This window comes from Pterocles gutturalis, unplaced genomic scaffold, assembly GCF_000699245.1.
Source record: "Pterocles gutturalis isolate BGI_N339 unplaced genomic scaffold, ASM69924v1 scaffold4359, whole genome shotgun sequence".
NCBI lineage: Eukaryota > Metazoa > Chordata > Aves > Pterocliformes > Pteroclidae > Pterocles > Pterocles gutturalis.
The window spans coordinates 75,902-98,055 of record NW_010135486.1 but is presented as its reverse complement, the minus strand read 5'-3'; the positions used below and the strand labels follow the sequence as shown (position 1 = coordinate 98,055).

At 43.0% G+C, this 22,154-nt stretch overlaps 1 protein-coding gene across 1 annotated transcript in view; it reads right to left on the bottom strand.

Annotated features, from left to right (window-relative positions):
• Positions 1–466: 466 nt before the first annotated feature.
• The window catches only part of ADAMTS3 (ADAM metallopeptidase with thrombospondin type 1 motif, 3), an 89,706-nt gene continuing 68,018 nt past the window's right edge, over positions 467–22,154 (bottom strand). The window contains exons 4-20 of the mRNA XM_010081893.1: positions 20,968–21,051; positions 20,325–20,481; positions 18,895–19,000; positions 17,763–17,906; positions 17,268–17,400; positions 16,686–16,799; positions 15,467–15,612; positions 14,730–14,905; positions 13,748–13,881; positions 13,100–13,223; positions 9,301–9,381; positions 7,730–7,893; positions 6,939–7,104; positions 6,149–6,281; positions 5,668–5,875; positions 4,694–4,811; positions 467–1,044 (exon numbers count right to left, since the gene is read on the bottom strand). Of these exons, the coding sequence (XP_010080195.1) occupies positions 467–1,044; positions 4,694–4,811; positions 5,668–5,875; positions 6,149–6,281; positions 6,939–7,104; positions 7,730–7,893; positions 9,301–9,381; positions 13,100–13,223; positions 13,748–13,881; positions 14,730–14,905; positions 15,467–15,612; positions 16,686–16,799; positions 17,268–17,400; positions 17,763–17,906; positions 18,895–19,000; positions 20,325–20,481; positions 20,968–21,051 (2,766 nt within the window). The remainder of the gene's footprint in view (positions 1,045–4,693; positions 4,812–5,667; positions 5,876–6,148; positions 6,282–6,938; positions 7,105–7,729; positions 7,894–9,300; positions 9,382–13,099; positions 13,224–13,747; positions 13,882–14,729; positions 14,906–15,466; positions 15,613–16,685; positions 16,800–17,267; positions 17,401–17,762; positions 17,907–18,894; positions 19,001–20,324; positions 20,482–20,967; positions 21,052–22,154) is intronic.

Here is a 22,154-nt window from a genome sequence, read left to right as displayed (position 1 = left end):
CTGTTTATATAGATAAATTAGCAAAACAAGTCTTATGGATTCAGTTGTTCCATTGCAAAAGTATTTTGTATAGTGTAAACGTTTGGTACCTCTTGTAGTGGGGTATTTTCTACATGGGAGTGTTTAAAAACAAAAATAATGAGGTGAGTGCTGAGGTCAGGGCCCCTTTTCTGTACTAGAGCTTGAGTGATGCCCTCGGCAACTTCTGCTCACTGTTAGGAATATTCTTTGGTGCTTTCCTCCAATGCATTCAAGCTAGCCAGATAACGCAGTAAGGGAGGAGGACGGGAGCAACTAGAAAGTGAACCAGCACTTCTTGTTCTTTGTATTTACAAGGAAAATGAGTTGACCTGCAGTGTCCCGCTTGTGGAAAGCAGCGTGCACCATGGTGTCCAGAAGTAAGGAAATTAAACCCAAAGCCAACCAAAGCCTCTTTGAATGACTTTCCTCCACAAAGCATTCATGTTCATCTTTCCACAGTGGAGGACCTTGAAGGCTCTCTCTTCTCAACGTGCTTCTCGCTCTTCCTTGAGGTTCTCAATGGAGAAGGAGCACCCGCTGCGGTGTTACTAGCTGGCACCACCGGAATGGGCGCTGCCAAAGCAAGGGCAGCACGAGGACTGAGACTGCTGCTGTTGGCAGGTGGCTGGTGTAGCAAAGCAAACAGCCTAGAAGGCTTCCTTGCCTGAGGAGCTCTCCACTGCGGAAATTCAGCACCTTTGAGCTTAGCGTTTGACAGGGAGAGGTGTGTATCTGCGTCCTCTTCCACAAAAGGAAGCCTGCCCAAAGAACTTCTCCCAGGCAGGAACTGTGAGTAGTGCGGCACTGAAGGCGTTGGCATCATCAAAGCCCTGGGCAGATCGCTTTGGTCAAACATCACTTCCTCTGCAGTTTCAGCAGCTTCAGTAAGGAACGGTGGTGGGACGGTGCTGCTGCGCTTGCTGCAGGACTCGCAGCACAGCTTCTTGTAGCCAGGGATGGAACAGTAACGTGCGAGCACTTCCATTTGACAGAAGATAGATTTGTCTCCCAGACAGGGCTCATCTGCAAAACAAACATATTGTTGGTCGTAAACCTAGTGAAGAGCACTGAAACGCCTGGACAGCAGGTAGAGGGGCACTGATAAACTTCTGCTACTCTGGATGTGCAACCCGAGATGCTTCATCCCCTGACAGAACTCACCACCACCCTCAGAAGGTCACCCGGTCCAGCCTTGCAGCAGGGTCAACACTAGTCAGAAAAGCATCTTGCTATTTGAAAGTCAAAGCAGCTGTAGGCAGAGAGGGGTCGCTACCTTCCCCGACACCTCCAGGGACCCTCAATACAGACCGCACGTTCCATTCAGTGCTGCATTCCAGCCAAACCCAGGGACTGGGACTCTGCAGAAAGGTAGGGTATCTGTGTCTCCCCTCAGTCTCCTAAATTGGGTGCTAAGGCTTGGAAGCACTCAAGAATCAGACCAGGCACCTACAAACATGAACACTGTGCAGGACAGACCAGCACTGGGGACAAACAGCTAGCTCGGTGCATCCAGTAACTACTCAAACACTCTGGGGGGAGACCAGCAAAAAATTTCCATTAGCAGAATTTTCCTAAGGTATCATGGCTGGCTTGGAATGGTACTGATGGATTTTACTTAAAATGGAGGTATGCAAAGTTACAATGGGAAAAGCCAAAAGTTAACCGCAGCTGTCAAGAAGATCTGTTCCATATCTAGTTCTCCATTCACAGTTAGCAGTTACGTAGTCAACATTTTAGTGAGCATCAGATGGCATGTAACACTAGTTATTAAGCTCTGAAACTAAATTAGCTTTCTGTACTATGATTTTTTCACCTGTGTACAGATTCTGCCTCATCACATTCCAACAGTACCTTAGGCAACCAAGTTTTCCTGTTTTAAAATATTAACTGTAGCCCAACCTCTTGATTACTGTAAATCAGCTTAATTCCACTGAACTCAGTAGAATTACACACGCATACATCAGTGGGGTTGTGGGACATTGTTTATAAACAGCAAATTATGTGACCGTGGCACATAATATAAAAATTCTCCTTGCTCCTTATCCTGATGTGCTTCCTTGGATAGATGTTTGTTGGTTCTTAACAAACCTAGCATTAAATCTGCAGCTTTGTATGGGAATGTACGTACTCCATGAAGGCACTATAAGACTATTTTAAGCAGGAATCTATCACAGGAAATTTGAGGGCTATATTTATAATTCATCTAAACTAGAAAAGCTAATATTGAAACACAAATCTTTGCATTGTATCAGGAACAATCATTATCCATGTAAAAACACCTGATCTGGAAAATCAGCTTGTTAACACACTGTGATTTTATGTCAGCATATAAGTCAAAGCAAATAGTATTACCTAAAATGACAAACCAAAAAAGATAGTACCAAACAATTAATTTTGCCTTTTCATAGTGACAGTGCATCTTATTTGGTCCTTTTCTCTCATGGTTCATTTTTGTGATACTGGTTTGTTATCATTTAGATGTTATGACTCAAGTGAAAGTGCAAAGATTTGGTCTTGTACTTATCTACTTTCAGCAGGTTCCGTAAATACAATCTCAGAGCTGTATACTCACATAATCCCTTTTTTTTATTTTTTAGGTTAATCCTGCACAACCTAGTCAACCATTTCCTATTCAGTAAGTGCGTGCTTGTATCCTTCTGCTGATGTTCACGGTAAAAATTCTCCTTCTCACAATTTGTTACTTGCTTCATGGTAACTGAGAGTAGAAGAAACAAGAAAGCGTATCGGCTCCCTAGGCAATCTTGAGAAGATGAAGCTACTAGAATATAATTTAAATAAACCCAGAATTTTTCACAGTAGATTTTAGAATGACACAGCTCTTACAAAAGGCATTGTGGTAACTCCAAGTACACTGCTTCCTGACAGCATCCTCTTGAGAAATGGTGCTTTGAGCTGAAAGCTGGTATTTAGGGACTAAAATTTAAAACAGCGTGTGATTTCTTCTTCATTCAGTATCATGCATTGCAAAGCAGGGTAGCTCATATAAAGACTTTTCACAGGTCTGTTCTACACAGGCTCTTCGGTGGAGCTCATCCATTTGTGTAGGTGCCACAAAATCCATTCTTAGAAATTGGGACAGATAAAAAAAGAATTTTGATGGTAAAATCTGCACAGCCACAGAAACATGACTGCTGCTCAGATTATGGCTTTGGGCCAGCAGGATAAAGCCCTGCCTCCTGTTTCCTTCTAGTCATAGAGACCTATGAAGTTGAAGTGAAATAACCTATGGGTGTCCTCCTTTTTCCACACTAAGAGACTCAGCTCCACCAAGGCATATGGTGGAAGAGTTGGTGGCTCTTCTCCCAGTTTGCAGAGGGCCTGTATGAGGCCATTGACTGCCTATATCCCATACAGGTGGGTCCTAGGCTTTATGGGTCTGTGGCACTTGGCTCTGAGGATTACTTACGGTGAGAGAGATGTAGTACTCTCACGTGGAGAAAAAAGATTGTGTGCTGCTTAATTTGGAAAAGTAGGAATTTAACACTGGCTAGTCAAGAAAACCTGATGCTTAAAGTAGAAATTATTTAAGGTGATGCTTAAAGCACAAGATCAAAACTTTTTGAATAGTTTTGCAAAGAGGTCACCCTTATTTCTTTCAGTTTTGGAAATGTTTTTATCACCAGTGAAAAAACAGAATTTTAAATCTTGTTGTAGAGTCACAGATAGTGTTTGCTCCCACCTAGTGGATACACCATTTCATAACGCTTCATTGCTCCCTGAATTGTGCTCTGCTCTGAGTTCTTTCACTGGCCAAAGACAAACAAGAGCAAAAGCAGACACCTTTACCAGACTTGTGGGAAGCAGTTAGATTCACTCTGTGGGAAAACATGCCATGCCTTCCAAGAACTCTTACTCTATTTTGTCTACCAGATGTTAGGACTACCATGAGGGATTTAAAAAACAAACTCCAAATCTAATAGAGTAACAGACTCATTGTCATAAAAAGCTTAAAAATCTGTTAAAAAATTCTATGAAAACAAAGTAATGAGATTCCTAGGAACCTTATTAATGTTCTGTGGTTCAATTTTTATATTTTTTTTCCCATTTCCTCAATTGTCAGGCTTGTAAAACTTGTCCTGGGATTTAGAGGTCAAGCAGGGTTTACTTTGGATTGACCTTCACCTCTAGCACAAACTTCTGCAAATGCAGCTTAGGCTAACAGGCCTAAACCCCCTGTTTCAGCATGTTTACAAGAGAGACGCTGGTGTGCGAGCAGCACTGAGCACCTGGAGTTACGGCACTAGTATGGTGCTGGACTAAACAACAGGGCACCTTTAGCCGGAAAAAAGCAGGAGAATCTACAATGAAGGGTGTATTTTTTAGCATGCAAGAGATGAATGGTGGTGTGTGGTTATCACCTGACAGGTAATATCTTTAAAATACGGTACAGCACAAGTTTGGTGGGCACACTACCTGTAGCATAGGCTCTGCCTTGTCTTGTAAACCTGTGCACATATATGAACACAAAGTTCACACAAAGTCTAGCTTTTATCTAGACCTAAATGTAGGCCTTTTATTTTTCACTGGAGTTGCCTTGAGGATGATAGCTGTGTCTGACATCCCTACCCAGCACTGCGCTACCTCGGCAGGCTGCACCGAGACAGCAATTGCTACCCTCCTCCACTGCAGTGATTTTAAGAAGTTTTCTTACCGTTACAGGGGGCGAGTTTACAAACCCTCACTGATTCTGGCTTTTCTCCATCACACTGGTCACCAGCACGGCATGTGATCTGCCGGGTTTCGGTTCCCTCCCCGCATGTCACAGAACACTACAAAACAGAGACAGGACAATTCAGGATGTTCAGCTTTCACAGCAATGTGCAAAAATTAATAACGTGTAAAATAGCCCAAGGCTGACTTTCAGGTCAGGCTATACATTCCAGCAATTTGTTCTGAAAGTAGACTTCAGTGAAGGCTGATGTTATGGAGAAATATGCAGAGGAGGATGGTATTTTCCTTAATTCTTGCTTTCTGTAATGTTAAATTTATTATTAAAGCATATTATGCATTTTGGTAGTTATTCTTTCTGTAGCCAATACCTGATTTTGACAATGTAACGTAAAGAGAATACAAAGGACAGAGAAAACTCCGTGTTCACTGAGTCAGCTGTAGGGTTCAGCTGTTTGTTCCGAAGTCATTACAACAATATCAACACTTGCAAAAACTCTGTGATTCCAAAACAGTCCAAGTTGGAAAAAAATGTTATGCTATCTTCAGAAGCGAGGAAGGGAAAAGGTGGAAACTTGGAGAAAGCAAGCAAAATTTCAACCTTTGTTTTGCAGGACTGTGTATCTGACACTGTGAATATTTTCTCTGCTGGTTTCTGGAGAAGTCTGGAGAGCTGGAGAAGCCCATGAAGCTGGAAGGCATTATCTGCTGCAGATGATCTGGTTTTGGGAAACTCTGTCCAGTGCAGCGTGGAGCTTTCAGCCCAGGCACAGATGCGACTTTGGAGGAGAGCTGGAGAAGCCCATGAAGCTGGAAGGCATTATCTGCTGCAGATGATCTGGTTTTGGGAAACTGTCCAGTGCAGTGTGGAGCTTTCAGCCCAGGCACAGATGTGACTTTGGAGGCAGGAGCTGTTAGCAGAGGTACGTTACTCACACGTGACTGCTGCTTGCCTACCTCAGACCAGGGTCCAGCCTTCCACTGCGCAGGGCACGGTACTCGGTTGCACGGCCTGCGGCTCTCGGGGCGATCTCCGCTGCAGTACTTGAAATGGACGGAGCGGTTTGTACCGTCATGCAGGGGCTGAATGCACCGCACGGTGCGGATCTGGTAGCCTGAATTCCCACAGGTTTTTGTGCAGTATTCCCACTCATCTGCTGCCCAGCTGGGAAGTAAAAAGGAATAAGATACCATCACAACTTTTACTTATTATCCAAGCTGCTGCCAAGTCAGGCAGCCCTCAGTATGCATTATTTTTGTGATGAAACCTCTCAATAAGATCAGTAACCAATCTTACAGAGGTAGAAAAAAACATCCGTAACACAGGAACTCCAGTCTAGAAAGCTGTCAGCATCCTACCATCTTTGGCTTGGGTTAACTTCCACACCTACCAGGAGCAGCAATCATTTATTTATGTCTTTACACGAGACATACTCACAGAGGCTGCGTGCATTCCTGAAGATTGCACATTCTGCGAATGGGCTTTGGCTTTTTGCTGGCTTCACAGAAGCTGCGATGAACCATTTTGTTATCACTTTTCCTGCGGCACCCGTATTTGGTGTACTGGAACCCTGGAAAATATTGCAGAAAAAATCAGGAAAAGCAGGTCCTTGTTACAATTTTTGGTTTAAATATAAGTTTTATGGCCTACTAAATGGTTTTACATGACAGATATTTATGAAGTATTTAAACATGATCACAATTTGTTTAGTTGTCGGGCACGAGATTGCTGCACAGCACTCTGCGGATGCCATTTATAACAAGACACTGTGATAGGTTTTTAAGGCCAGAAGGGACAGTTACAACCCCTTAGTCTAACCTCTGCGGTACATACAAATCATGGTTCTTGCTGCCAGAACACTTCACCCACTTGACTGCTATATGTAAGAGTTAAAAGTTACTTTGACATTTGTATTCCCCATTCTTTGTGTCAGAGTAATGTATATACCAAAAGTAAAGTGAACGCTCAGTAGCATAAATGTCTGAGTTTGTACTTCCAAAGTACAAAGTTTAGACACCTAAAAAGGACTTTTTCTTTCTAGGCTTGAACTGTGACCCGATTGAATAATCAGGCACTTAAGGTATTTTAAGCTTGGGCACCCAAAATAACAAGCTGCCTCTAAAAAAGGAAGCCCCAGACTTCTAAAGCATTCACTTCCCCTGCCTTTACTTTTCCACTTTTGGTACTTTGTCATTCATTACTCGCAGGTGCTACATCAGCTGTTTACCTCCACCACAGGGTTTGGAGCACTGCGACCAACTCTTCAAGGCCCACTCAAAAGTATCTATTTCTTCCTGTAGGACGTTGTTGCTGTTGATGGTTGGTACTGAATCCTCGTGAATGATGTATTTGTAAGTCAGGCTGGACGCTGTCTCATTCTCCCGAGGAATGATCTATTAATAAGCAAACATAAACAGCTGTACAACACCAGGGCTATTATTTATTCCTTTGCAAAGTAAAGAAACCAAGGCATGGCTCTTAGGGGAAACATGGAAACTGCTAGTTAACTAATTGGGGAGAAAAAATTGGTTTTTATCTTCACATTTAGAACTAATAGTAGTAAGATCAACACAGAGCCATTTAAAGTGAGAGACCTTTGTAGGCTAGCGTTCTAAGCTGGCCAAGCAGGACACCATCACTGAGGATGAACGGATGGTGGGGCCACTTCATTTCCTTGGCTAAAGAGTAGGCTTGGTCTAAAGAGTTTAACATGGGCTTGGTCTCAAGAGTTTAACATGCCATGACCGTTTTGGTCCACTGAAAGTGTCCCACTGATGTCAGACGATGCAATATTTGGCTCCTGACTGACGTACTACTGCTGCATGAACAGGCAGCAGTTTAGGAGAGGGTAACAGCTAGTGAGAAAAGGGCTTCAGCCTATCGGCCGTCTCATCACCGCATATCTTGCACAGAGGCATTACACAAAGGTGTTTTATCTTGGCGTAAGCTCCACACTGGCCATGCACTTTTTATAAAAGACAAAACCACCATATTCCCACTGCTTGACATGTAACCTACCAGCACAACCACTGCATCGTGCAAGGGCCCGTCAGTGTGGAGAGTTTCTATGTCGTCTTCTATGTTGTATTCCCACTCCACGCCCAGGTCGATGAAAGATCGTGATCTGGCCTCCTCCCCTTTCCCATTCAGAATATAGTGTCCTGTAGCCTGGTTCTTAATTGCTAAAAGGATTGAAAACAGTGGCAGTCCTGCCTCCCATCATATCGTCAGCAATCATGGTGCCTTACATGAAACTTGACAGGAGATATTATAGAAGGCCTTTCGCAGAAAAACCCCCACGCTATTAAGTGCTGTTGATGTGCTGGCTTAGAGAAAGGCCCTCTAAGGCCATCTCATGTAGCCTCCAAATTCCAGTTTGGTGATAGATGCATTTGCATATTTGCTTCAATTTTGTACCTCCTTATCCACATGAGTGTGATATAGATAGAGAACTAGAGATAGACTGAAGCACCTCTTCCTACACAGTGTGCGCGTTTCCCAAATTAGCTTAGTTCCCAAGAAGCATGGGTAGTAGCAAGGACCTCACATCAAATCTTCAGAATCAAATCTTTGTCAGTAAAGAGTTGACGCAGCTGGGAAGTAGCTGGGAAGCTACCTTGTTTTGTGTTCCTGCACTACACTTTGAAATTCATGCAGTGTGGGCATTATTACTGGGCTCCAATTAGAAGCCAGTAAGTTAGAAATCTCAAAGATGTACTCCCAATTTTTCTGTTGTACAACTTTTCCCAATGTACCATAAAACATTATAAAAAACTATTCAGAAATCTTACAAGTTCCTATGATTACAGAAACCCAAACGCAGGACCTCTGCAGTCCCTAATAAGTAGCTTCACAAAGTCACTTGCTGCCAAAGTAAAGCCGTGCTTCTCTGAAAGCTACTATCAGGCTGTGCTTGGTCCAGAACAAAGCTCTTGGACCTCAAAAGCCAAGTTTCCACCTGTGACATTGTCACAGTTGAAACAATTTCTTCTTTTCTGTTCCTACTTCTTTTTAGTAGCTAATCTACCTCTGCCTGAAGGGTTTACAGCTCAGACACTGTCCCAGCACTTAAGGAGCTGATTAAAAGGCTGTTAAAATCCATGGATTTTTCCATGCCCCTCTTGTGTGAACTAAAAATCCCTTAAGTGTTAGAAAATAGTAAGTAGTAAAGAATTGACTGAGAACAGTATGAACTGTCCTATGTGAGAAAAATACAAGTTCCCCAGTCTTTTTTCTATTAAAAAAGCTGTTGCTTACAATAAGAATAATTAAAGATAGTGAATGTGATTTGCATAATAGAATACATAGCTTTTGCACTGGCAGTGCCAGTTAAATGTGAGTGATGACAATCTTTTGTTAGTAAACATGCAAATGGGGATCAGTGTAATATCTTGAAGAATTCAAATGAGAAGTAAATATCTGTTTCCTGAGCATATGCGGTAGGACTCAGTCCTTAACATGCAATTCTGAATGCACATATTTACCCTAAACACTGAGATTTGGTTATCTCATTTGTCAGGTTCTTCTGCACAACTGTCCCCAGCTTCTCATCATGCCTCAAAGCCACACCTGAGGAGAGAAACACTTACCAAGAAAGTGAGGAGAAGCCTCGTCTTCTTGGATAAACACATGTCGAGCACCAGGAGGGATATCAAACATCTTAAGGTACCCTTTGGCATGTGTAGTAGTCAATGGAGAAAGCAGAGATGAAAAGAAAAAGTAACAGCCGTGGTTAGGAGCGCACTACATGATCCAGCGTCTACTTGCAGAAGAGGGCATCCATCTTCAACTGAGCAGCAGTGTCAGAAAGAAACTGAGCAAATAGTTTTGTAATGTGTTTGATAGGACCTCCTTGCGTTTTTCCTCTTTCAAAAAAAGAGAAGAGAAACCAGTTACAAATCTATTTGTCATTTGACTAGCTGCACTGCTGTAGGCCATGTCAATTCACAGTTCAGGCAGAAAGATGTTTCCTATGTTCCTTGGCACACAAGGACAGAAAACACAAGTCTTTTCCGAATCCCCCATCAGCCAGGCTGTTAGATTTGAGTTTACTTCCTGTCATGTTAGATGTTTATGTCTGAAATGTGTCTGCTTACTTTGAGACATCAAAGACTGGAGAAAGGTGGGCGTAGTGCAGAGCGTATTGTCGCTACACATCAGAAAAGGCTTGGCTTTATGGAATTTAACTCAGGCTATTTACAACTGTGAAAGTAAAATGCATCAATTAAATTGCTACTGCTTCAGTGAAAGGGCTGAATCAACTCTCTACAGCTCAAAATATAAAGCTCTTCCCAAAGAAGAGGATTCATATTTTAAATTTCTATTATTTATCAGTCCAAACCACACGTAATTAGTGTAACATTAAGTATCGTCATTAGGAAGACTAAAATCCCTCCTAGGCACCTGTCAACAGGTACTTCTATGGCAAGTTTTAAACATGAGCATTGTAAGCGCTCTGAGTGTATGGTATTTCCATATTTTGGTTCCTTTAACAACTGCAGATTTAATTACGATAAATCTCTGTAGATCCCTTTTCTAAGAGTTGAGTAAGTTTCTCTCCATTTTGTACTCTGCTACGCAATCTTCCTGAGCAATCCAGCTCTGCTATAGAAGCAGTGTAAATGTGATGAGACTTTTGGTATTTGTGCATTGCAAACACAAGACGTAGCATTTCGGTAATTGTTTCATCCTGGGGATTCTGGGACTAGCCAAAGCAGCAGTAGATCCTCACGCACCTGACGTACTACAGCACCTTGGGAAATCTAAGTGCAGAAAATGAAAGACTCTGAACATGTAAAATCACAGTCTTGGCTGATGAGTGACTGCACAAACAGCGTTTGCCAATCTTTTCATTGACCGTCTTCTGAACATATGAAACATAAAGCTTTTGCCTGATTGGCGTTATCTGTCAATGTCTGCAAGGAGATGAAAACTGCAGCAAGAACTCTCAAGTTGCCATGGATGCGTGTCTTTCTGCAAGTGCTTGAAACTTACCCAGCATATTTTTAGACTCCTTTGTTTCAGAAAGGGAAATATTGCGAGCTCCTTTGGGCAATGTAAACGCTCCTCTTGTCTTCCCTTAAATAGAATGTCTGTAATTAGTGCTATGGGAGCCAAGTCTTGTTATTTCATTGACTACGTTGTCAGCCAGATAGTCTTTACAAGTTTAAAGTATAAATTATATTATGTGTTCAAATGCATTTAAAGCAGAATTAGACACATCCAGCAACTTTTAATAGTCAATGAAAGTTAGACCAGTGAAAATTCAGGTAGGTGATTTTTAGTTGGATACTTGCAGATTTCATTTTCCAGAAACTTGAATTCTTTTTGGCACCTCTTGCTTAAATGTTTTCCTGTTGGAAGAGGTCAATTAGTCTTTTTAATGACTAGATTGCCAAAGTTACTGTAAAGCAATAAACATGTCATAAACACTTCTACACTTCCATAAACATTTGCAAATAAGTGGCTGATTAACAGCAGTCTTCCCTAAACTGTCTCCTAGCACTGTCACTTTGAACTGTCATGCTTTCCAGATGCTGAAAATACTTTGCAAACATCCAGCTGCACGCTGTCACCCTGTAAGATGAGGCAGTGGTTCTTGTGGCCCATAGGCAGAAATGCTGAGCCAGAACGTGGTGGGGTCAGTAGCATTGTTTGGCCTCTGCTGGCCTCTCACGTGCCCTGTTAGTCTCCCAGGGAGTGAGCCAAACCACAGGCTTAGGCAGTGCACAGCCTGCGAGCTGGGAGCTGCAAAGCACTGGTATAGACAGCAGAAACCAGAGTCATCAGAAAAAGCTCTGATTGGACTGGACCCAAAGCTGTGACATGAATATCCCCTCTGTCCCCAAAATGACAGTCAATTTTTTAGTGAAAAAATCAAATGCTCTTAGAAGGCTGAGCACTTCTTTCTGCTGATGACTTTTTCTTAAGGAAAGCGCAGTAGCTGCCAGGTCCGGAGATACACAGGCCTGCCCAGGAGGCTCAGGTTATAAGTCCATTATTCCCAAGGTTTGAGCGATTCTTGCATTATTCTGTGTCCAATCCATCAGCCTCCAGGGAACCATTCCTTTCAGAAAGGCTCTACTGAAATTTGATAATTACAATCAATAAACTTTTCCAATTGGTTTGTAATAATTAATAAGTATTTTCAGTAGAATATTTTGTGTTTTATTTCCAGTCACACATTAACTTCTCTTTATCCAAGTTCAGTTTGCCTGCTCACTGTCCACATTGAATTATTAATGCTGCAGTAAAGCCTGCTTCATGGCAGCAATTCCCAGCCTCTGCACTGTTAATGCAGATATTCACATCATCTGTCCCTTAGCCCTTCTCCACTCTGTCTTGAAACACTTGGTTCTCTCAGACAGATATTCCTGAAATAATTGCTCCCAGTCATACAGGAGATACATTTCCCTGAGCAGCTTCCCCAGATTGAAAAAAAAAAAAAAGTAATATAGGAAAGCCTTAAAATACAAAATAGTCACAGCAAAATGTACAAGGTAATACTGCCCTGGCCTAACAAATAACTGACTAAATAGAATTTTCTGAAGTCCAAAGAGTTCTTAAATTATTATTGACAGGGAATGTGTTGCAAAATACCCCAGAGCTCAGTCTGAAAATTTTAACCAGGTCATTCTTAGTTCTGAGCTAGCTGAATGCTATCATGTTCCACTGGATGTCAGTCACACAACTTAAAGGGTATGAGAAATGAGGATTCCTGCCAAAACATTTTCATATTTGGTTCAGAACTCAGATGAATTTATTTTTAATTTGTTTATTTGACTAAAGGGCTGTAATTTGTGAGAAATCATCATACAAAACCAATGTGACATGAGGATCCGTACGCTCATTTCATATGCACGGAAATTCAGATTTCCATTTAAAACTCATGAGTTTAGGTTTGAGAAGAAAAACTTGTGAAAATCTTTAAGGGGAGGAAAAAATGTTTCCTCCAGTCCTCCTACAGAAAGAGACATGCTACACTCAGTGTCAGGCAAAGTACCTCAACTTCTTCTGCATGTCTGTGTTACAACAGTTTGTTTCTGTTTAGCGAAAACTCAGTGCATCCCCACTTATCGCAAACATTGCCTGGCTGCGCTTCAGCATTTACAAAGAATTAAACATGCTCTGCATGGTGGGTATTCCTTGATACGCTTGACTGATCCAGCTTTCTTCTAACAGGTCCTTCAAAGGACAGAAATATTACACTGTTTTAAAGATGTCATTTCTTTATCAAGGACTAAAGTGGTTTTGCACATCAGCGTACAGCTTGTGTTTTGCTACCTTAAAGTAGGTTGCATTTCTGGCCGGTCTGCAAAAGCATAAGTACAACAGGAACACTAGAGGCAGCAGAAACGATATCCAGATGCATGAAAATGCTGTTCCTACCAAGCTTCTTGGGAGTGCGGGTGAAGGTTCCCTTCACAGTTCGGCAATGAGAGTTGTCTCCGCCACAGACGCCACACTTATCTTCAGCCTTATTGGAGCCAATTTCTTTGTCACAACCCACTTTCTGCAGAAGGAAGAGACAAAAAAAAGAGAAGGCTTTGTCACTGGCTGTATGGTTTAGTTATGGTGGGAAGCACTCACAAGATTAATGCCATAGAGGAAATTACCACCCAATGCTGATGTATTTTATTTAAACACAAATTACTTGCAAATCTAGTGGTATATAATGGCTTCCAGGTAAAAAATAAGAATTGATTCTTGCTGTCCTTTAAGACTAAGAAAGATGGGCAAGACAGAAAAATAGACACAATACTTTTCAGACACAAAACTAAGTGCAAAAAAGGCAAATGAAACCATCAGCTGAAGAAAAGGGGAGTATTTGCATGGAGCTGATCTGTGCTGTTGCTCTAATTTAATTTAAATCTGAAGGAATTATGAGGAATCTGATGCTGCAAATATTTCATTTAGAAAGATCTGCAAAGTCTGTCTCTGCACTGTTGACCGAGTTCTTCAGATTGATTCTGAGCAGAGTTGTTAGTGAACAGCACAGCTGAAAGTCAGCGGTGACCTTGGGAAGCTGTCACTCACCACGCATTCGCCACGAACACAAATGCTGTAGGGATCTTTGTAGGAACAGCGAGTCCCATCGTGCGCCAGCTGTTTCATATAAGCAACACCTCCGGTTTCTTTGGATTGGCAGTACAGGTGACATCTCTTATTAGCTGTGTAGGAAGGAAAGAGAAGTAACTGCATACATTAACAGCAATCCAGATGTGCTTCAGAAAAATACCCCACTGAAGGAGTGAAGAGAGTATTAGAGAAAGAAAGGACCTTAGACAGCTGTGGGGAAAAAAAACCAACTAATTTGCTTTTTTTGTGGGCCTCTCACTTTGAGATATTCTCATAGAAATCAGTTCTCTTCTTAAGAGGCTCCCAACACTGGGTTCTCACATGTTTTGAAAGCAGCTTGCATGCTGGTCCTGTTGGAACAGGACTGAGTTTAGGAAGTCACAGGGGTGCAGAAAAATCCCAACAGAAAAGTGAGTCTGTGAAAAGATGGTGCTAAAGCCAGGTGAAAAGCACAGAGGAGGTCGATCTCTTTCTTTATCCTTTTTCAAAAACACCAGCTGAACGCCTGTTTCCTGGTTAATGCCTGACTCTAACTCCTTAGCCATCCACGGAAAGGGTATCTCGGGAGGTACCTGAGGAAGAAACACCAGCAACTCACAGCAACTCTGCAACACCTTGCAGGGAGCTAGGAACCTGTCCTTGGCACTCACGGTAATTACTGGGTTAGGTTAATGTTAGCAGTTACCAGTAAAAGGAGGATGAAAGTCAGGGGAAGCTAGCTGGCCTAGGGCTGGGGAAATTACAACTGTCTTGCATGGCAGAAATTACAACTGTCATGCATCCTTCTGGGCCATCCATCCTTTTTTCCTGCTTTTTGGTCCCACCTACCCTCACTCACACCCCAGTTATCTCTGGTCTCTGCGTGGCTGATGAACAAGACCCCCCCAGCTCTGTGAGATGCCAGGATTGACCTGTAATAAAGGCAAAGAACAGAACTCACAGTCAGGGTGTTCGTACGGCAGCCAGTGGTGTTTGCTGTTCTGATACTCAAAGTGGGAATTACGTTGCTGACATTGCTGCGCTCTGAAGTCCTCAAAGTGCTTCGGACATTCCTCTGTGTTGCAAAGTTGAAACTCAAAATTGACACCAGCACAATCTTCACCTCCATTAATGGGCCTGTGAACAGAAAACATTAGAGAGATTCTAAAACCCTCTGGACAGAATGTCTAGGGGTTTTTCTTCTGCCTTAAGTGAAATTTCACACTCTATTTTAAGGGACAATTTTGCAAAAAAGGGATGTGAAGTGACAGAAATGGAAACAGAGCAGTTACACTGCACAGATACGCAACTGCAGTATCACCTCCCTGCTTGCCCACGTGTCCCGAAGGCACATGCTGCAATGCAGAAGGAATACATGTGCATGTATATGCTGCCAATAGTTGATTTACAACTGGAAATTATCTAAGTTTATCCTGCAGCTTGCTGAGCTCACACACTATGTACTCTTCACTCTCCTCCACATCAGCTCAATCCTTCACATGGTTTTCCACAGGCTTTCCTCTGGAAATTCTTGAATTTTCAAAAAATGATCCTGGCTCCCTGTAAAAAGCCATGTTTCATGGGGCTGCAACAGAATGTGAATTTTGGCAGACTCCATCCAAAATGTAAATGCCATTTAAATTGACACCCGGAACGATTCCCACTTGACTGGAACTAGCACCTAGCCAGAAGACCTACATTGGATTGTTGCACTGTCGTGTTCGAAAGCGAACTCCAGTTCCACAGGTTCGTGAGCAGGAGCCAAACTTTGTCCAGGCTCCCCAGTTGCCATCCTGCTTCAGCTGGTTAGTGTTCTTCCACATGCAGTGACCTTTATAGCACCACTGAGAGAGATGGGGCAAAGAAAACAGATGAGAACAGAAAAACCAAACCCAATGTATAATCGTAGTAAAAGAACACAGAGGTGAGGTCATGGGCTGAGAAAGGACATCCTGGAGAACAGACTGCAGGCAGAGACCTTCCAGGGACAAAAGGGGGTGAGGGTCTGTGTACTCGGCCTGAGGGCAGCCGATCCCCCTCCTTGGTGCCCGTGGCCTGCTCCATGAATGAGCTGTCAGCGCTGCCGAACCTGAGCCTGAATCCTCCCACGGGCAGATACAGGAAACCTAACGCATTCCACCCTCCTCTCTGCTTCATTTGCCTATGTCTTGGTATCCTTAGAGTCTTGAGTTGCCACCACCTTTTGAAAGGCATTTTAATGCTCTGAATATACACAGGATAAAGCTTGTGCAGAGGATTAGTTGTTTTTTTTCTTTTTTTCCTCATACTGGCCGAATATCACCCTTATGCAGACAGGCTGGAACGGAGGGCTAGTCACTGAGCAGAGTGTTTTGCTGCTCGCTAGGGCATACTCAGATGGTGTTAGTGGCTCTCCTGTATCTCAGAATACATGGAGTTTGCTAACCAAACATTTATCTGAGTATAATTTTATAATTAAAAAAGACTTAGCAGCAGGACACTCACTAATGGGGATATTAAAAGGGAAAAATAAAGAGCTAATCCTAACACAAGCAGCCACAGGATGTCTGGACCACAAGCACCAAGAAGCAGTCCTGCAGTAACGGCATGATCTGCTACCATGGGTTCCTAATGACACTTTATGGACACTTTGCAGATCAGATGAAAATAAAAAAAACCGACAACAAATAGGCCACAGAAGAGTTGGGCTGAGAAGGGGTTACAGTGTCCAAAATTTACTTTGCACTGTGGCAAACCTTGTCTGCCCTGGTGTTCCCCAAACACCGCAGTGGGAAAGCACAGCTCCCTCCTTTCCCTTCCTCTGGCTCTCCCAGGGGATGCTGGGCAATTCCCTGTTTTCCCCTCTACCCTTCAGCCCACATGAATGCAACTGTTGGGTTTTTTTTCAATACAAACATAGAGAAAACACAATACTCACTTTTCCAGGGGCACATTCTGTCCCATCCAGTGGAGGTCCTTTCTTAGTCTTACAGAAATAGGGGTTATCTGGATGGCTACACCACAGCTGCTTGCAGGGGTCAAAGGTTCGGAACTGAAATGCAGAACATTTATGAGATGAAACTCAACATTAAATCATTAATACTTTTCAGATGAGGATTCAAACCACCCAGTCACACACATGAATACCAGTAAGTACAGTATCTTCAGAAAGAAAGGGGCAGTGTTTATTCCCTGCATCCCCTAGTCCTGAGCTGGTGAGAAGAGAAAAAGAGGAGACGCCCAGAAGTGGGAGGGAAATGAGGTTTTTTCCCTTCTTCCTTGGGATCACTACCGCAACTCTTGTCATGTGGTGCGTGCTGCTGTCCACTTGACCATCAAACCAAACGGCCTAGATGACTAGGTTCTACCCTTAAATTTCTCTCCTTTATAGATCTGTTTAAACTATTCCATCCACTGCTCTTCAATTATGAGAAAATGCATATATTGCAGCTCTTAAATAAGGCCAGACACCAACTCGCTGAATGAATGTTTGTCTTTGCAATGCCTGCCTTGGACATACCGCTGTGCACATTTTATAGCCAACGCCAAAATCAAAGCGGCACTGTTCGTCCATGGAATAATTGATGCCTGGCAGTTCAGGAAGCTTGGGCCAATCATGTTCGAAAGGATCGTCAAGAAGACAGTCATAAGAGCTGTGGAAAGATACACAGGGAAAAAAAAGTCATGAGAAGATGAAGCATTTTTATTTATTTGATCAGCAAGATCAAAGAACTTCTTTTTAGCAAGGCAATACTCCTTTTCTCCAACCTGTTTTCTATCCTCTACATATAGTTATTGCTCCCCAAATCCCAGAGAGTCCCTTCTGCAGGAATATTGCCTGGTGTGACATGACTGAGCACTGGAGGGGAAGATCCTACAGCAAAACCCCTGCGTGTGCTGGGGACTCTGGAGAGGCATCTCCAGGCCTTCCTGGCCTTTGCAAAACGTGCAATTTGCACTTTGCTTCTGTTTCCTTGAGTAAAACAACTACTGCCGAGTGCTGACAGGTCCTTACTGTATGTATCTTTTGAGTTCTTGGCCGCTGCACCTGGACCAGTGGTAGCGATGGAAGGCAGCCTGCACCAAGGGAGCCATAACGCTCCCCATTGCCGTCTCATCCCCGCATCTGTTCCCTTGCCCATCGTGCTCCATCCCCAGCCTGTAACAAAGAACCGGTATCAGAGCCCAGGCAGCTTCTGCTCTTCCACTGGTAAAACAGCTGTAAAGAAAACAGTTTCTCACCATGTGTAATCATGCAAAATGAAATTGTTCTGTGTGTTCTACAGGTATTGCCTGCATTTCAAACTGATCTTTGATGCCAAAACATAAGGACTCCCGGAATGCTCTTTCATTTAGACTTTGTTTTATTTGTTCATACCAGGAATGAACTAACTAGATGATGATGACTCCCTATGCTTCGGATAAAGGAAAACAACAATTTTGCTCATTAGGGAGCAGTTCACTCAGACACTGAATTGTTCCTGTTTGTATACTCATTCCTCCAAAGCACCTATTTAAACACAGAGATAACACAGTTACGCTGCATCTCCACAGAGCTACCGTGGTTAGCATGTTACATCTCCAAGCACGCACCTGGTACAGCTTACTATGCAAGTGACTTGGTCATCTCCAGTTTGGCTAAATTTCTCCTGTATTACTTTGACACTGGCAAAAAAACTCAGTGAGCTGAACGAGTAGCCTGCACTACTCAAGGAAGACAAAAATCAGATCCTCAGTGCTTGACAATTCATCCAGACAGCTGAGATCTTTGCTTAATCAGTTACTCCTAACCTAACGTTTTATCATTCTTGAACAAGTGCCCAATCTAACAAATCAGTGCTTTCAGTCAAGAAGAAGGAAGTTAAGGAAACTTGACAAGCTACTGTCGCTACTGTGTGGGCCTTCCAGGTGTTTTACTGACCTTTTCCTCACCTTCACCCTACAGAAAACAAGTTCCCCCTCTCTCTTCCCCTTCCCTTCTTCCCCTACTTATCTCTTCATTGCTTAAACCACTGGTGCATTCCAAGGGGATGAAAATAAAATGAAGAGATAGCATTCATATAGCCATTAAAATGAAACCACTTGAAGCAAGCAGGAGATGCAGCAGCATATTTTGTTGGTAATCTAATTTTAAAAGTTAGACTTACACGTGACCAGTTTCATGAGCAACAACAAAAGCCGATGAAAACCCATCTTCATGGTTGAGAGTACAGCTTCGGACGGGGTGACACATGCCAGTGACAGGAGCATATCCTATTGAAAGAAATCACCTCTGAGTCATTTACCCATTGCACTGATTTTAAACAAGACACCCCAATAAATTTACTACCTGAGAAGAACCTAGGATTCTTCTCCTTTGTTAATTTTTTCTCTGTCTTTGCAACTGCTGTCCAACAGAGTAAATGGCTCTGACAGAGACTGGTTCCCCAGGCACGTGTGTTACTTCAGGCACTTACACATTTATCACCAAAAACATACAAGGTGGAGCTACAGGCTGGGGTTTTCTTGCCTGTGCTCATATTAGTACCTTCACCTACATATTGCCGGGTGCATATCACTTGTCTTTTCCTCAGTAAAAGTTCAAATCTTTCAGAAGAGAGGGAATTCTGCCCAGCAGCTCATCCTGACCAGTTTCACTCCAGCCACGCCAGCCCAGACCTGAAGGAGAACTCAGACCCTTATGTCCCCTGAAATGTGTAGGGAGCAGGGAAGTACTGAACACAGATATCTAAGACATCTCCAGCCGAACAGCCAGCACATGGTGCAGGACTGGAGTCAAAGGCACAGGGGACAGGCACAACACTAGAGGAGACTCGTGGTTGGCAGAAGGGATGGAGCCACAGAACCAGCCGCAGTGCTGGAGCAGGGCGTGTGGCTGAAGGAGCAGGAGAAGCTCCAGGGTTTTATCACGAGAATCTCTAGGGACGGATACAGGGAACATTTAGAGAGGAAGCAGAACTGCTGGTGTGTGTGGGGAAACTTCCCATTATCATGAGTTCCCTGAATCGTAAAGATTAATGCAGGTATCAAAGTAGCCGGTACACCAGCTATAAAAAAAAATCTACAGTGAATGATGCAATAAAATAAAAGCGAAGTTGAATGCAAAGTGCACTGAGCATTCCCAGTGATGCCTGCATACACCCCGTCTGTCCCACCCCCTGCCCCGTGTTTGGAGAAACTGCATAGCTATTGACTTACATCTCTCAAGTAAGAAACATAACCTGCTCCAGTCAGATATAAATGGCAAGGACTACCACGGCAAGGTCTACTTGCTTTTTAAAAGTATGTAAAATGAATGGGAGGAAGTGCTTTCTCTCCACAAGAGAGTAACGAGCACATGCTCAGCCTGTCCGTACCCACCTTTCCCAGGGCCAGACTGGGGAACTGAAAGATAGGATGAGTGTACAAGCTTCTTTAAAAGGGAACACTACCTCAAGTATTGGCTGAATGAAGGCCTGTGTTGCTTATTGTCTCAGGATCATATAACAATGCAATTTTCAAATGTTCCTCTTTTCTGGCAGGCAATAGGCAAACCCCACCAAGTCCAGATACTTTTGCTCCAGGTCAGCTGCATTACCTTGCATACCAGCAGGCCCAAAATCTTGCCTGGTTAAGAAGATGGCGTGATCGTGGTGCTCAGAGTGATTGGGGTCCGACTTCTGCTGCTGATACGCCCAGCGGCAAACGTTCTCCAAGCTTCTCGAGGGATTCCCCCTTTCAATCAAGCTAATGGACTGAAAGAGCAACACGTTAGACCCAGGAGTTCCTAAAGGTAGGAAATTCTGACAACTTTTTATTTTCTTGGAGGACTACCAGGTCCCCACTTCTCTCTTCCTAATACCCTATCCCTCTAAGTCACGGTAGCCTTCTTTCCTAGGAGAAAAGAGAATGTGTAACACTGACCGTGCATGTGTAATAGCACATCTTTAGGGTTTCTTTTTGAAGACAGTATAATGAGTGTAATGTATAGTAGTAATGTATGTAGTGTTATGTATAATGAGTGTTCTGACTGCGAGCCAGTCCTGTGCCTGTGTCACGAAAGGGACACTCGTGGTCGGGCTCAGGAAAGAGGGCAGAAGCACATTTAGCACAGGCCAAGCAGGGAAAGTTCTCTGGAAGCAGCTGTTTAGCAGACTTGTGCTTCCACAGCCTTTCATGTGACTCACGTGGACTGTAATTACAAAGATGAAGGTGGAGAACTGGTTCAGAGGCTTGCTTACCTTTGCATACCCCAACATGATCATTCGGACCAGCACAACATTTATGTGAACACCCAGGGATTCATCGTGGTAAATTTCATTCACCTGAGGGAGGAAAAAAAAAAAAAAAAAAAGGCAAAATTAAAAAGAAAAAATCACTGATGATACCAAGGGAACTCCCAAAGACATGTTATTTCAAGTGCTTATACTGCTCCAGTATCCTCAGAAGAGGATTCAAGTCCCAAATCATTTTCACACAGTAGGAATGTAGACTATACACTTCCCGTCATCACATACCGCCTCCCAGAGAACTTGCTGAAGCACATGTCAAGACTCCTCTCAAGTTTCAGGGCCTTTGGATCAGAGCCAACAGAAAAGTTGATTGGGGAAAAAAGACTTCAAACCCTGCAAATACTTAGCTGAAAGCTTAATTTCACTCATTTGATAAACATAATGGGGAAATGAAGTTATTCCTGAAAGCAAGGCTATGGCCGTGTGTTCGAGTTCGCTGAGGGATTGAAAAGCAGATAGAGTTTGCTTTAACAAGAGATAAAACCATCCCCATCCATCCCCCGTGGCCGCCTCTGCTGTGCCATCTGGCCACTCTAACTGTGGATGAATTCCAGATTCTGTTCCTATTTGCTTCGTCAATCATTTGCCTCACTTCAATCTGCTTAAACACATGGGATGAGTATTTCAGCCGGCAGAGCAAGGGAGCACATTTTTGTTCATTTTGTAAAAGATTCTGCTGCCAGTAGCTCTCACTCAAGGAAATGTGCCGTTAACTTCAGCATTGGTTTGTCCTTGGAAAATACTTGAGGCTTTGACTTAAAGCCATTTTTGCGTTCTGCAGCTCTAGGTTGGGAAGGCAGAATATTTAGACAATGACACAAACAATGAGGCTCAGTTTCTGCACACATGTAGGCATGTGTTAAGCTTTCAAGATGTGAATAGTACTCTTGATTCTAAATCAATCTTAAAATTAATGGGCAAAGTGTTTCCAAATCCCGTAAATGCTTTGGAAATTTTCATCTGAAAGTTTTAAAGTCAACAGCATTGCCAGAGACATAAACGGTGTAGTATATCTTACAGAGTAATATCTCCAAATAGATTTGATTTCTGCAAGTCAACACGTTCCATTAAAAAAATTCACCAACTGCATGAAAGCATGTAATGTTTACATGATCTGGAAAGACTTACTACATTAA